General features: G+C 37.4%; 1 protein-coding gene across 18 annotated transcripts in view; it reads left to right on the plus strand.

Moving 5' to 3' along the window:
• Positions 1-11047, plus strand: part of LOC131691630 (probable phospholipid-transporting ATPase IA) — a 256852-nt gene extending 245805 nt beyond the window's left edge. For 14 of the 18 annotated variants that reach the window (XM_058978175.1, XM_058978168.1, XM_058978170.1 and 11 more), the window contains one exon: positions 9811-11047. In XM_058978175.1, the coding sequence (XP_058834158.1) occupies positions 9811-9908 (98 nt within the window). In that variant the 3' untranslated portion in view covers positions 9909-11047. The remainder of the gene's footprint in view (positions 1-9810) is intronic. The other 4 variants (XR_009305815.1, XR_009305816.1, XR_009305817.1 and 1 more) reach the window with 2 other exon arrangements.
• Positions 11048-12222: the final 1175 nt, after the last annotated feature.

The raw sequence follows: 12222 nt of genomic DNA on the forward strand, positions 1-12222 counted from the left end.
GCACCGAATCAAACGCATCAAAGTAGGCCCTGGCACAATGTAAGCGGTGATAATTGTTGTTTTATACGCTTTACCGGCTTTTGTAAAGATTTGATTAGATAATTAGTGAAATGAATATTATTGTACGATATTCAAGTGAATGAATAAAATGAATTTTTGAATATTGAAATATTTTTTCTATTCACTACGAGTCGCATCAGGTTCATTTTCAGCCGTCAAAAAAGAGCTTAGATTATTTTTACCTCTGTTATTAACAATTATGCCGAAAACAATAACTTACTAGGAAATTCAAATTATTTATATGAATTTATTGTTTCTGTCAACAGTGTAAATATGCCACAAACGCCTACAGTTTAATCCTAAATATTTCAGAACACTTTTTTCATAAATATAGTTGGGATGTCAAAAAATCGATTTAATTCACCTAACAGTGAGATCGAACCATTCTGATTCATCACATCTATTATTTATAATCACTTAATTGTCAAGTTCTGATTGATACAAGACTCATAAAAAAGTGATTAGTTGTTAAACGCATTCTGGACAAACTTTTCATATGATTGGTTTTCAATTTGAGTGAAATAGCGATTTGAACGAAACGCGAATATTTAGGAAGCAACCAATAACCTCAAAATTTACAAAATTATTTGGAACCACAGAAGAAACTCAAAACGTGCTGTGCTGAAAAATTACTTATGCGAGTCGCTATGGTTTGCAAAATGAATTAACCAAACTGCAGATTTTAAGAAAGCTTTATACGTTATTAATGTATTTAATGCTTTATGTGTCAGTTCTGTATTCCTTCGTTTCGCACAAAACAACACCCAATCACTATCATTCAAAAACCTTTCATATGAGAAAGGCCAATTATCAAAATTGCACTTTAAAATTCAATCTTTAATACAGCACCTATCTATAAAAAAATTAAACTCGGAAAATACAATAAACTACTGTTCGGTAAACTGACAAACAAGAACTGAACATGCAGGTATCCATATAATCGCCACCACCGAGCACTAATCGAAAGAGCACCCATTATTTACTCACAAATCCATCAGCCTTTCACCAGTCACATCAATAATGCAACATAAAACATCAACAATGAAATCTCTGGTTAGAACCGGTTGATACCGGACAATACGGAAGTTTTTCTGTTCAGCATGTTCTTGATGCATACGACAATCCACGGTAACTACTCCATCATCGTATTAGCGTGTGCAAACGTAATCAGGGAAACTCGATTTGAGGTCGTTGCTTTAGTACATAAAACATAATCTAATAATAATTATTAGGGCTAGACTCTGGCGTAGAAAGTGAGCATTTTATACTTTCTGTTTTGTCAGCTACGTTTAGAACATAATAATATTACATTTGACGTAATATCGCATCGTATTTAATTTACAACTTTAATTTCTCGAGGCAACGATGACAAGCTGAAATTATTGGCCTTAGACATAGAAATTCTTTATTAGATAATTTTAATGTCCATACAAGCATTTGTTTATTGTACACTGTGTTCTATATATTTGGATACCCTTTCACGAGCATTTATAACTTTTCTCTGCGTATATATTTTTTTACATTTGTTGGTAACAGTTTTACCCTAATGTGTGCACTAACAAATACGCGTGGAGTAGGCTATCCCAAAAAAAATCTGTGCTCGAAAAGTCATGGTGCTCAAAACTGGAATGAAAGATATGCATATACGAAGCAGTTGTGTAGAGCAAATCAACTTTCTAAAAATCATTTAGAAGTTCTGCAAATGTGATTTATGAAAAATGGTCATTTTTGAGCAAAATTGTCGCATATAGGCAGTTTTTGCAACTAGTCTAGTCATACACTAGTCTAGTCATGAACAACCGTACCGACGGTTTCAGTTCAAAGGAGTTTCGACAAATCGTTAGGAGTGACTTAGCTAAGGTCGATTTCTTCAGCCTCGCTTAACTTTTAAACCTGGTTCGCCAGTACGTTTAAATCTAGCTTAAGCGAGGATGAAGAAATCGGCCCTAAGAAGGTTAATGTCACTCCTTTGGTCCCAAATTCCTGGGATGGGGCAGAGGTATTTGAACCTAGCTAATGAGCCTAGGTTAAAGCGACTTTACTCGCTCTTTGAAATAAAGAAAAGGAAAAGGCACAAGAAAATGAAACTAGGGACCTCGGGAGCCGTCGATGATGGACAATGTGTGCCACCACGGATTAAAGCCAACTTTGACATAAATCAGGCAGCTTTCAGCAAGATCTATATCACACATCCAACGCCAAACGTGGTAAAACGCGTACAAGAAAGTTTGGATCAAATATTAAGTGCTTACAGTAACTCAGACATGAATACTCTCGAGTATTTCATATCGGCCACAAGAACCGCCCAATACAATACAGATCATACATAAAAACGAATATAGTGAGATGCTGTAAGTAGCGGGTTGCCCACTACTGGGGTTATTTCCCCGGCACACCCTTTTGTCAGGGAGAGCTAGGTGCCTCTACAAGAACAAAAAGGGAAACAATAAATTAACTTAATTTTACCGTGTTTATTTTCTCCGACTCTCCCTTGTTGCTGTTCGCTGTCACTGCTGATTCGCTACTGCTGGTACCGGAAGGAAGGTGTCCTACCGGCTGGGACTACAACGGTCGAGTTCTCTCGATTTTCTTTGGCTGCTATCGCAGCGGTCCATTTCGATTAGCTAGGGATATGAGCAAGGCTCTTTTGTTGGAACCTCCCTAGCAACAGGGCTAATAATCACCCAGTACACTCACTCCCCGTAAATGGCCCAAGTATCTTCCGGGGTAAACTACCTCATCCGTAGATCCGTTGTCCTACCTGCTTCGCCCTTCTTTGCGATTATTTGTGGAGGAGATGCTCGTTTGACTGATCCTCCACAGTGAGGGAGGCGTGGTATCACTGGGTCCTTTGTTGTCGGCCGGAGTAAGCGAGTGGCTCCTTTGCAATAAGCTACCCTTTTCCAGCAACCCAACACTACAAACTTACGTACTCGAACCACGGGCCGGCACTTTCGACGGATATCTACCGTCGCACCCGCACACTAAACTTTTCGTTACGGTGGCGGGAAACTGTCCCAAAAAAGCAATAACTTTCTGGACATCTGATCACTATCATGGTTCGTCGCTCTCTCTTGACGATTAGCAGTGGAGGAGAGCGTTCGGTTGATCCACCACTGGGATAGCGGCTTGGCGTCTTCTGGGTCCTTTATGGCTAACCGGAGAAGCGGCTACTTAACGATTAGCTTCCCTAATAGGCGACGCGACACCAAACCAGAGCTCACGAACCACGAGTCTGCACTTTTGCGGGAATTTGCTTCCGCACACACGCGTTATTTGGTGGGTTGGATTTTCCCAGCACCAATTTGACACCACGAAACCAAACCGAACTGAACTGCAACGTGGTCCGAAACTAATTGGCTCAACTACGACGATCGCCTTTCGGACAATGTAAATAAATCGCTCGCCTTGCACGATCGCCGTAGCTGACAGAGGAGAATTGTAGCCTATCTAACCCTATGTTACTTATTCACAAACATAAAATAAAAATTATCTAACCTATCTGCACGAACAAAACTGTTCACAAACGCGAAAATGAACAAAAATTTACAACAAAATGTGAACAGCAGTGAGCATAATTTTGTGTAAACAAACACACTCTACGGAGTGTATACACAAAAACAGGTATATTTCCACCCAGTGCTAAATTGTTACCCTGACGGGCTACAATGACAACAATTGATATTCAGAGCTAAAGTTACGAAACCACGAAGCAGAGGATGAATAAACGGATTTTACCGTACACATGAAATTGCTTTCCATCGAAAATAGAGTTTTGCAGACAAATCGTTTATCCAACAAGCATAGGCGTGCGTAGCTTACTTCATTTGACACTTTCAGTTATCGCAAGGTATCATTATAAAGAAATCTAGAGACACCTAAACAGGTTGTTCTATTAGTTAATGAAACTTTTTTTTCTACTTTTGTCAATTTGACACGGCTCAATACTTTAGTATAACTGAGCGGTGGGTCTTTTTTAATTTTTAAATTATGTAAAAAAAAGAGTTAATTTTCACTATACCTGTCCATCGAGTCTTGTTGACGTAGCTTGCTACTGCGTGTTGAGATCTTCTTCGTTGGCGGTGAAACATTAGCTGCCGCAACTTGAGGGTCATTCAGTCTGCTTTCTCTCGCATTTTCGTTCACGTTCATGTCGTCATCGGTACAGCATTCATGTTACTCACGGTCGGATGTTTTCATTTGTTTTTTTGCGCTTACGGGTCGCTGTTGTAGATCGGTCTTCATCGGCATCTGATACTTCTTTTTATGTTGGTAGTTGATTTGGAAGCATTTGGTATGATCGTTGTAATTTCGCTATTCGTAACAGTAGTGTTCACATCATACTCAAACACGACATTGCCCGATAATTATGAAGTCTCGATTTGTTTCACATTTTATGGAGTGGAAATATGTGGACTGCTTTCCAGCAGGAAGGGAATATTCCAGTGGTGAGTGATACCTCGAAGCGTCGCCGTAGTGGTTCAATAAGCCTTTTTCTATAAAGCAATAATATCTCTTATTATTTGCTCTTCCTTTCGATTTTTCAAGGCACAATATCTCAAACTATTGCATGAAGTTCAGGTGTACTCAGAAGGTTGCAGCTTCTGTATGAATGGAAGCAGCCGTTTCAGCAGATACTCTTACGTAAACCTGTTGATTAGGCCGTATTTGCAGTTATGAAGATATTGCTGTTCAAACCACAACTACAGGTAGCGTGCCAAACCATATACTTCTTACGATCTTCTACAACCAGGAAACAGCTTAAACTCTACGTTCACATTTGTTTGGGGTTTTTATTATCTTGAATGATTTATATTCTGACCACACCATGGATGGAGGGATTCGGATTTCGCCTAATCATCCTGAGTACTGCATTCCGCTACGATATGAAGTTATCCTTCCTCTTACTACCAGATCTTGGTTTCTGATCGACATTTAACCGATCTTACTGTCGAGCGTTGGTTTCCGGTCGATTTTTATGTCTCATGATTCGACATAGTTGGACTCTCCACACTTATGTGCAAATTGTTCTTCTTTGACTCCATTTTCAAAACATCCCAGCAAGCTGTATGGTAAGACGTCCACAACCGCAATGACGTTACGTTAACGATGTCGGTTATATCTTTATAGCGACAAATAAAAACGATATCGTCGCTGTTGTGCTATCTTATGACAAACACCATTTTGGGGTAAACTGAGTTAGATATGCAACATTACTAATCTGAAAATTCTCTACAAAATGGCGTTTTCAGAATTTTGAAATTTTGCTTGGTTACTGAAATATAGCGAAAAAAGTGATAAGAAATTGTCAGTTTTTTGCTTTAAATCACTTTATCTTGGGATTCGCTTAAGTAATGTAGAAGTTTTAGATGTTTTTATATGTAAAAATGTCTGAGGAACACAATGGCATAATAGTTTTTAAAATAAAAATACATGTATTGCGAGAAATATGCAGTTTTACTTTTAAATTGGCAATATTTCATGTTTGGCAACACTGAAATTAAAAATTACTATTTTTTTCTAGATTGCTTGCTCAATTTCCTTCAAAATGCATCTAATCGATTGTTTCTAGGCCGAATAAAGCCGAAGATATTAATAAAAGTTAATAATTGATGCTTTTTTTCTATGGAAAATTTTACATGCACAATTATGACACGCCATACAAATTTTGTCATCAATACACGCCTACGACACGTGTAAGTGCGACTTTTGTTTACATTTATAGTGAAAACTCGCAACATAGTCAACCGAACTTCGTGATATTTGAGAGTTTAATACAGAATAGATAGAAGCATTAATTGTCTTCTTTGAATTGTTTTTACCATTTATAAGTTTCAAGATATTCAATCTCAAACTTTAAAAATCGTTTTTCTCGAAATATGCTAAATGGCGCTTGTCATAAGATAGCACAACAGCGACGATATGGCTAATAAACAACGGCTGTGCGCATACCTTATGTTGTAAAATGATTTTTAAACGACGACTGTGAACCGCTGAAATATATTTCGTGTCATATCAACATTTTTCGAAAAAATTCTCCACTTGAATCGACCTGTCAGCATGCTTGACGAAAGTATAATATCGTTGGCTCGTAGGGTTTTTAAGTTCTCTTTCACGCAGGTCTCGTCGTCCATAAAAATGAATACATCTGGACGCTGTAAAACTCTCGAATTCAAATTCCGGGCCCTTGTTGCAGTGAGCTGCTTTTGTTATACACTTTTTTGGCGACTTTCTGCTTTTTACAGGTTATTCCGTTTCTTGAAACATTGAATTATTTCGAGGTCCGTTCCCCTTTTAATTACCAAATCACATATCGACATTCATTTATTCTTCCTTATTGAACCAGAGGGATGTCATCCACTATGAAGATATACAGACTTTGACAGTAGTCAACATATGATGGACCTACACTGATAAAAAATCACACTATAAAACCAAAGGAAATTTAACATCATTTTCAAGTGCACTTGCCTGTTGAAAAGCAAATCAAATGATTTCCCTTCGAATTTCACATGAAAATCTATTAAAACGCAGTTCATGTGCTATTTCAAATTATTTTCATACTACTTTCACATGAATACGTTATGTTTTACCATTGAATTTTGGTTGCCATGCTATTGAGTCGCATAGTATGAACTTTCCACATGAAATTCATGTGAAAAACATATAGTGCATATCCATATGTAAAATTGATTTCGCCGATTCTTCTACCCATTAAATCTATAGGTAAAACTAATTGATATTCACGTATAATTGATTTGGAAATCTTAGTCAATGGTATTTCTTATGATGTTAATGTGATTTTCACATAATGTTCGCAAGAATTTCACTTGAAAATCATATTGTCCCCACTCTATTAGATATTCAATTGGCAAACGTATCCTTTTCATGTGTTTTACAATTGAATCAATTTAAGTGTTTTCCACATAATGTTAACGTGTCTAGTTTTTTCAGTGTAGCCGCTTCTAGGCACATGCAATAGCATTGGGTTGCTTTGATTTTAACAAAGGCAGCTGTTGGCTGGGACAAAGTGGCCGCCTAGCAGGAGCCTGAATTAAACCTTCCACTTTATGGTCTAATTTCGGGTTGGAAGATCCGGGTTTTCTACCTTTTCATGGCAGTTAATCCTCAATTTCATATCAATTTCAAATGAACGATATATTGAAAACGAAGAATTAGGCTGTGCACGCTGACGAAGTCGACTGATAAGCCAACATAAAATGACATTTACTGTGAGCCGTGTTTACCAACAATGCCATTAAGCTGTCAATCAATGTTGGTAAATACGGCTCGCAGTAAAAGTCAATTTAAACCGACTTGCTAGTCGACTTCGTCAGAATGCACAGGCTAATTCAAACCGTACAAAAACATAAACAAACGAAAGATGAGAGCCAAAAGCACAGCATACTGCGATAGGCACCTTAAAACCATCACAAATACATGTTTAAAACGCCAATGTGTTGGAATGCAGTATTCGACAATATGGGCAATATGGGACTATGGTTAGGTTTAAATAAAAAATTTAAAAATCGACATTACTAAATTGTGGCATATTTTACCGCAGAGTTGTTGATGCACCATATCATTAAAATATACTAACAAATTGAACATACAACCAAAGATAAACTCAAGATGGAGTAGTTAGAGATTTCCCATGTACCATCCAAATAAGACCCCTCGTTGAACCCGGTTCACCGTCAGAGTGACAGCTCCATAAAAAAACAAAGCAAGGTCGTAAGACCGCCGTCGACCTTTGCCAAGACGGATACGGGTGTGCACATTTTGTTCTGTGTGTGAGTGCGGTTTTCATTTTTCTTTGATGAAGCCGAAAAAACAAGAGAATATGAAGAAGAAAAGTACAAACAAATGACGTAGTAGGCCTTTCGGTTGCCATAAGTTTTGTTTCGGTTCGGCCATAGTTCATTTAATCGGTTTTTTCGTGGTAAAAAGTGTCCCTAAGTGTTCTAATCGGTAGATCGGATGTGAAGCCCAGCCTTTTCTCACTTTTCACCAAAGAATCATGATGATCGTTCGGATGTTTATGTTTACTTCAAGGGTCCCGGCGCTTGCTTAATTTTGCAAATATAAAACTAATACACTCAAAAGTGTCAAATGTTCCCTCCTTTCTCTCCATCTTGGACCTTTGCGTTGTATCTATTGGCGTTTTCGCTTGAACCCGAAACTGAGTCAGGTTCTAACCCCAACGGCTGTCAGTTCATACATTTTGACAGCAGTTGGGGTTAGAAACTGACTCAGTTTCACTTCAAGCAAAAACGACATATGACAATAGGTTGTTGTGAACATATGAACCAATTTTTCGGCAGCAAAATAACAGACCGTGTAGTTCTTATAGTTCGATAACTAGTGAATAGATAATGATTTTTTCACTATCGCGGATCATTTTTACACAATTAGAACATATATAAATGTTGCATAATGTTCCATGGAATATTCGACTTCGCACTATATTCTGCGTGAGAATTTAGTGAAATTTCAATTCGGCGCACCTATTTTAAATTACAACGTACGTTACACGGTAAAAAATCCTCACGTTGATGGAAAGTGATTTGCAGTTGATTTCGCACTACTTGCTCAACATTTCAATCTGTTGGAATGGATCATTTAAAGGCACTATGAAATCAACAGAAAATCACTTTCATTTGAAATGTGTTGTACATTGCTTCTAATAGATCTTGCATTTAACTATATACTCCTTACGGTATATCCCATTATGGATTACCTGAAAAAAAAAACAATTACATAATTAACTACAAGTAAAATATACAATACTCACGTTCTACATTACTTTAGAAATGCAAATTTTCTATTTTTGCTCCTATTTCCGAGCATACGTTTGCAGTCGATTAAAGACTTTAGTGTTTTGACACTTGTAATTAAAGATGGAACCACTCAAATTCAATAGATTAGTACAGTGGTGCGAATTCAACGGATGTTCATTTCAATTTAAAGATCATTTCTATTAAATAGCTTTCAAAGACCAGGTCATTCTGATACGAGTTATAAATCCTTAGAAAATCAATGCTAAATCACTTCAATTGTTAGTGATACATGATAAACTGATTCAAGTGCAACATCATTTGAATTAGACGTGACAATTTTTTACCGTGTTGTAATACCAACCGATCTGCAATGGTTCATGTCATAGTATGTCCTGAAACAACCATTCTCTTGCCGCACTATTTATTCAGAATATCCAGTGATCATGCTATGAATTCTTCGTAACGATTTGACATCATGATTACATACGGCACGAGAGCTTTTCCTTGTTTGTGTTGTAACCATAGCTTCCTGTAAACGCATTCAAATAAACATCGACGCCTATTAACGAGGGGGCAGCAAAAGCATAAAATCTTTTGTATGGGACATAGTAATCTTTAGTTTATCTTTGATACAACTGCTACATTTTACCAACTCATTCTGTAAGCCTGTTTGAATATATTGAACACGATGTATAATGATGCTACACTAATATCTACTACGTTAGCGTAGATAAGCAAACGAAGCTATATAAATCTACTACGGCAGGGTAAACCATTCAGACGAATTTAGCTAATTGAGCACACAATATTAGCAAATAGTATCAGTCATAAATCTTTGAAAAATACACTCAAAAATAAAACTAAAATTTTTCAAATGTCGCCATTTTTTCTTTTTTCTCTCCTCCCTATTTGTTCCCTCCGGAACACCATTTGTCTCCCTCTCCCTTTCCCTCTCCCTCACACAACACAGATGGTTTCGCTTTCTCCCAGGAGGAAGGTGGAACCGTAACGCAGACCGACGTCATCCGAGCCTACGACACCAATCTGCCCAAACCGGATGGGAACTGAGAGTGCCGACACGATTTCTGCTACGAAAACTATTTTTCCGTGTGCTGAAGCGGAAACGCAGGGGGCACCACCATCACCCCAACAACAACAACAGCCGCCGCCGGAAGCAGCATCTGAGCCTACTATGATCATCACACAGGGGGGAGGGGAGGATGTTGCTTATGGTCAACTGGTGTGCGTTCCGCCAAATTTTAAGGCCTTTCATGCTTTTAGGTATACTACTGAAAATCTCAACAGTAACTTATGCGTAAGTATGTTTGTGTAATTGTGTGTAATGTAAACAAAAAACACTATTATTTATATATGTACGCATGTCGGAAAGAATACAAACAGACGGATGTAGATCGGTCAAAGGAGGTATATTTATACTAGAGGAGTAGTAGATTATTTATTTTTCGTCAAGTAATGTGTAGTGAATATTTATAGTCGTTAGGATTAGTTAGGCGCAAAGTGAAGCGGTAATGTTTCCTGAGTGCCGGGGAAAAATTGAATCATTAATAACAAGAAGAAAGTATTATTTTTGTATCAAAAATGAATCAATTATACAAATTGTAAGCTTTTGTCTTGTTTAATAACTTATCTTAATTTCAAACGTTTATCTTCAACCGAAAGCTTTTCTACTCTACTCTAAGTTTAGTTTTCTACGAAAACAAGTTAACATTTGGAATAAAAAGGGTAAGCCAAAAACTAGGGAATCTATAATAAACCATACTTTACCAGACACCTTCAAGATCCAATATCCTAAATCAAAAACGAAAAAAAGTAAAACATTTGGTATCGCCTTGACCGAAACTAATCTACGATTGAAACACAACCTTATCTAGCAGTACACAATGTTATCACCAATAACAAACTACACAAAGAAAAACCTTAACAAAACTGATCAAATTGAAAATCTGTGAAGTGAAATGTGAATATAATAGATTAAAATGAGGCAAAACTATCACCAAAATCAGTAGATACCGTGGGTATGATTTTAGCCCTGCCGATGGAACTATCTGTCCGAGAGGCGATGGCTACAATCGACTATAGGATATATAGGAATACAGAAACTTTAAAATCTTGGTTAATGTTTGTTGATGGAACATTTAAGAACTGTCAAATATAATAAATATTATCTGGAAAATTGCAGTTATGTATTATTCGAAATATTTCTTTGCAAGAATCGCTTCGAAAATTCTCCCTCGAAAAAGTCGACCAGATGACAGCTGAATCTAAATCTTTGGTTTTTTTAGAAAGGATATACAACGTGTTTAATTTTTTCGTCATCCTCAAAACAAAAATCATTATAATGGTAAAACCGTGATTAAAGCAACAAATAAAAGTAAAAAAATAACAGATAAGAGCTTTGGAAAGCTTGAGGCTTCTATTTTATATAATTTGTTGTAAACACAGATATTGGGCGTTTACAACCATTTTTGGGTGTAAACACAGATATCTTCAAGACGCTCACCACTTTTATGCGAAATGAGCGTACTATTCTATTCGGACTCCCTACTCCATCAACAACCGTTCAGCGGCTTGCGGTTACACACGCGATTATTGTACATGCCACAGTAAAGAAAATACATGATTCGCTAAACTCGACAGCTTTGTTTCTCCAATAAATATTTCATAAGTAACGATAATTCTATTATTAAAAAATGACGGTCTGAATTATCCCAAAGGGAGGTCCGAATTACCCCTACATTGTAAAAGGATGGAAAAACAAAGAGTCAAATCGTCGCACAGCGCTGCCATGGAGTAGTGCTAATGAACTTTTATGGCACCAAAATGTAGCTCAGGTTTAAAATTAACAAATAAGACATTTGACTGATAAATTCTTTCACATCTTTGAGCTTGTGCGACCATCCCTGCTGCTTCTTCGTTATCGATCTAGACTAGCTGAAGTTGCACAGGGAATCAGTAGATAATTATGCTTGGGAGTAGTGAAACATCTTTCAATGTGCAACTCCTGGTAATCCTAAAGTTATTGATCAATAAAGGCGCCGGCCAGGCCCGAGCGTAGATCGCAGAAGGAATGTTAGTCCGATACTTGCTTTTACTAGAGGCCGTATATACTACTGCGCACTCCACAAGTATCACGTGAGGAGGATATTTGTTAGTAAGTATAGAACTTGGATTCTACTTCTTCTTTATCGACGTCAGAGAGATGAGACTCCACTATCTGGACTAGACATCGATCCATCAACTCATGGACCGGGGACCAACGGCTTTACTTCCCCTCCGAAGGAAGACGTGACCACAGATTTTTTCACCCCAGAAAAATCTCAACGACCTTGGCTGGAATTGAACTCAGGCCAACTGGAATGAG

Source organism: Topomyia yanbarensis, chromosome 3 (assembly GCF_030247195.1).
Source record: "Topomyia yanbarensis strain Yona2022 chromosome 3, ASM3024719v1, whole genome shotgun sequence".
NCBI classification, from domain to species: Eukaryota; Metazoa; Arthropoda; class Insecta; order Diptera; family Culicidae; genus Topomyia; species Topomyia yanbarensis.